We start from the raw sequence: 4,785 nt of genomic DNA on the forward strand, positions 1-4,785 counted from the left end.
AAGAAAGTAACAGTAAACATACAAGCCCAACATTTATAGTAATAAAACACAGTGAACAAAAAAGAGGTAAAAGTAGAATGGTTATTGACTACAGAAATTTAAATGCCAAAACTAAAACATATAACTACTCAATACCTAATAAAATACTTAAAATAAGACAAATACAAGGATATAATTATTTTAGTAAATTTGACTGTAAATCAGGATTTTACCATCTAAAATTAAAAGAAGAATCTAAACAATTAACAGCATTCACAGTACCGCAAGGATTGTATAAATGGAATGTATTACCATTTGGATATAAAAATGCACCAGGTAGATATCAACATTTTATGGACAACTATTTTAACCAATTAGAAAACTGTATCATATATACAGATGATATATTATTATACTCCAAAACACAAGATGAACATATAAGATTATTAGAAAAACTCATACATATAATCAAACATTCAGGCATAAGTTTAAGTAAAAGTAAAGCAGAAATTATGAAACCACAGATAGAATTTCTAGGAATACAAATAGATAAAAATGGAATAAAAATGCAAACTCACATAGTACAAAAAATAATTACTATTGATGAAAATATAGATACAAAGAAGAAATCACAATCATTTTTAGGACTAGTAAACCAAGTAAGAGAATATATACCAAAACTAGCACAACATTTAAAACCACTATATAAAAAACTCAAAAAAGATATTGAATATCATTTTGACAATAAAGATAAAGAACACATAAAAAATATTTAAAAATTATGCAAAAAAACTACCAAAATTATATTTTCCTGATGAAAATAAAGAGTTTACTTATATTGTTGAAACAGACTCGAGTGATCATAGTTATGGAGGAGTTTTAAAATACATATATAACAAAGAAAAAATAGAACATCATTGTAGATATTATTCAGGATCTTATACAGAAGCACAAATAAAATGGGAAATAAATAGAAAACAATTATTTGCATTATATAAATGTTTATTTGCATTTGAACCATATATAGTTTACAATAAATTTATTGTAAGAACAGATAACACACAAGTAAAATGGTGGATAACAAAAAAGTTAGATGATTCAGTTACAACAAAAGAAATAAGGAGATCGGTATTGAATATATTAAATTTTACATTTACAATTGAAATTATAAAAACTGATGAAAATCTCGTTGCAGATTACCTATCAAGAAAAAGGAACACGAACTGAACCAGATACAACAGAAGAAATACTCAAAGCTATTACTACACTCTTGACGAAAGTAGACAGTATGAGTAAAGAGTTACAAAATTTGAAAACTAAAAGTCAGCAGCATGACTATAAATATGCGGAGCTATGTCGATCGGAAGACACAAAAATTCCAGAGCTACAAGGAGACGGTGGGAAACTCCTTAAAACCCATAACAATGTTTGTTTAAATGCAGCTACAGCCAGCACATCTACAGCAGGACAATCTACAAAAAAGGAGGAGAATAAGGTAAAATATACAAATACAAATTTGAATAAACTATTCTCAAAACCATACACTCCTCAAAATACCCAAAAAGATATATCTGTTACCCCACAAACAAATACCTATAAAGCCAGCCTAGACTCTAAAAAACAGACATATAATTACATCACAAGAACATACATAGAAAATATACACAGAGTACAAACATTTCTAAACCTAAACCCCAGAGCCAAAGAAACAAAAAACCCAACTGAAGACTATATAACCCAATATTTACAAGGATACAATAAGCTAATTGCACAACCAGGAACCAACCCAAATCTAGTAGCAACCTGCTACAACTACGGATTATTAAGTACTGTATATACAATAATGGGAGACGAGATATCAAAGATACCGAAATTATATAAAGCCTTTTTACAATATAAAAGAGTAACTAAAGGGACTCTTTTTTACATAATGTTTTACGCAGCAACAGCAGAGATACTATATGAAGAAGTTAAACCAACAGTACAAGCTATAAAGATTGGACTTACAAGAGAAATGATAATCCCAGAAAAAATAGATATCCAAGAAGAAATACAAAAAGTGGATATTCCAGAATTTTATGCAACTAAAAGAACTATCGGAATAGCTACTATACTAAATGAGATGACAAATAATTACATAAACGAAAATGCAATTTGGACATATTACAACAGAGACCAGACAATCATCTACTCAAATTGCAGAGAAATTAGAATAGCAGATATGGAAGATCTAAGACAATGGATATTGAGCTTGCTAAAGCCAGAACAAATACCTACGACAAGAGCTATACGAAAGAATTTTATCTCAGCCAATTTGATGACAAGATATTGCAAATTAATAGGTCATTATGTATGTCTATATAAGGGGCATTTGCCTTCATAAATAAAACACACCTCTTCCACTACTCTCTTCTCTCTCTTTACGCTTCCACCCCAAAATTGGTATTAGAGCTAGCTAGTTAATTAATTAAGCTAATAACTATGGAAGAATCTGGAGCTATAGATCTACAAAATCAGGTATACTCTCTTAAATTTATGAGTAGCTAAATAAATTTATTCCTTAAAATCTCTTGTTGATTATAATTGTTTATCATGACTTAATAATGCTCTAATAAACATCTTTAGAAGGTTTGCTACAGAAATATTCTCTGAATAAGTATGCCCAGACTAAGCCATCCTAAGATTGAAACCGGTAGGCAAGGAAGCCATTTAGGGGAGTAAACAAAGTTGAGGCACTGTTAGGGTAACTAACCAAAGAAGAAAGCTGTAGTAGTGACTAGACAAGATGATTATTAAATCATTATTATTTCATAATAAATAAAGTATAATCCATTAAGAGGTTGGAAGGAATAAAATTTTTAGCAAAAACAATTTTGGGGTGGAAGCGTAAAGAGAGAGAAGAGAGTAGTGGAAGAGGTGTGTTTTATTTATGAAGGCAAATGCCCCTTATATAGACATACATAATGACCTTTCATCTTTATCAAAAGACAATTGGCCTTTACTATTTACACAGTAACTTGACTCTTACTATTTACACAGTTACTTGACTCTTACTATTTACGATAAAGACATACTGACACTATTGACTTTACGATTTTTTACAAGAAAATAAAATAAACTTTGGTCAAATGACCGACAATGACTATGACCTAATTTGTACATATATCTTTATGTAGTTTTCTTCTTGCTTTCTTTCCAATATCTTGTTCTTCACATCTTTTATTCTAGTTGGACGTCTGGCACATAATTGTCTTCTCCTTCACATTTTGAACATATATGGTCAGGATATTTTTGTCCTATTAATTTGCAATATCTTGTCATCAAATTGGCTGAAATAAAATTCTTTCGTATAGCTCTTGTTGTAAGTATTTGTTCTGGCTTTAGCAAGCTCAATATCCATTGTCTTAGATCTTCCATATCTGCTATTCTAATTTCTCTGCAATTTGAGTAGATGATTGTCTGGTCTCTGTTGTAATATGTCCAAATTGCATTTTTGTTTATGTAATTATTTGTCATCTCATTTAGTATAGTAGCTATTTCGATAGTTCTTTTATTTGCATAAAATTCTGGAATATCCACTTTTTGTATTTCTTCTTGGATATCTATTTTTCCTGGGATTATCATTTCTCTTGTAACTCCAATTTTTATAGCTTGTATTGTAGGTTTAACTTCGTCATATAGTATCTCTGCTGTAGCTGCGTAAAACTTTATGTAAAAAAGAGTCCCTTTAGTTACTCTTTTATATTGTAAAAAGGCTTTATATAATTACTGTATCTTTGATATCTCGTCTCCCGTTATTGTATATACAGTACTTAATAATCCGTAGTTGTAGCAGGTTGCTACTAGATTTTGGTTGGTTCCTGGTTGTGCAATTAGCTTATTGTATCCTTGTAAATATTGGGTTATATAGTCTTCAGTTGGGTTTTTTGTTTCTTTGGCTCTGGGGTTTAGGTTTAGAAATGTTTGTACTCTGTGTATATATTCTATGTATGTTCTTGTGATGTAATTATATGTCTGTTTTTGAGAGTCTAGGCTGGCTTTATAAGTATTTGTTTGTGGGGTAACAAATATATCTATTTGGGTATTTTGAGGAGTGTATGGTTTTGAGAATAGTTTATTCAAATTTGTATTTGTATATTTTACCTTATTCTCTTCCTTTTTTGTAGATTGTCCTGCTGTAGATGTGCTGGCTGTAGCTGCATTTAAACAAACATTGTTATGGGTTTTAAGGAGTTTCCCATCGTCTCCTTGTAGCTCTGGAATTTTTGTGTCTTCCGATCGACATAGCTCCGCATATTTATAGTCATGCTGCTCACTTTTAGTTTTTAAATTTTGTAACTCTTTACTCATACTGTCTACTTTCGTAGAAAGTGTAGTAATAGCTTTGAGTATTTCTTCTGTTGTATCTGGTTCAGTTCGTGTTCCTTTTTCTTGATAGGTAATCTGCAACGAGATTTTCATCAGTTTTTATAATTTCAATTGTAAATGTAAAATTTAATATATTCAATACCAATCTCCTTATTTCTTTTGTTGTAACTGAATCATCTAACTTTTTTGTTATCCACCATTTTACTTGTGTGTTATTTTTTCTTACAATAAATTTATTGTAAACTATATATGGTTCAAATGCTAATAAACATTTATATAATGCAAATAATTGTTTTCTATTTATTTCCCATTTTATTTGTGCTTCTGTATAAGATCCTGAATAATATCTACAATGATGTTCTATTTTTTCTTTGTTATATATGTATTTTAAAACTCCTCCATAACTATGATCACTCGAGTCTGTTTCAACAATATAAG

At 29.8% G+C, this 4,785-nt stretch overlaps 1 protein-coding gene and 1 pseudogene across 1 annotated transcript; one reads left to right on the forward strand and one right to left on the reverse strand.

Moving 5' to 3' along the window:
- The first annotated feature begins 1,003 nt into the window (after positions 1-1,003).
- On the forward strand, positions 1,004-4,500 carry LOC138348523 (uncharacterized). The gene has a single exon (XM_069297935.1). It carries the CDS (start codon positions 1,157-1,159, stop codon positions 2,360-2,362), a length of 1,206 nt encoding a protein of 401 aa, XP_069154036.1. The 5' UTR covers positions 1,004-1,156; the 3' UTR covers positions 2,363-4,500.
- Positions 3,199-4,440, reverse strand: LOC138348522 (uncharacterized; annotated as a pseudogene).
- Positions 4,501-4,785: the final 285 nt, after the last annotated feature.

This window comes from Solanum lycopersicum, chromosome 5, assembly GCF_036512215.1.
Source record: "Solanum lycopersicum chromosome 5, SLM_r2.1".
Taxonomy (NCBI): domain Eukaryota; kingdom Viridiplantae; phylum Streptophyta; class Magnoliopsida; order Solanales; family Solanaceae; genus Solanum; species Solanum lycopersicum.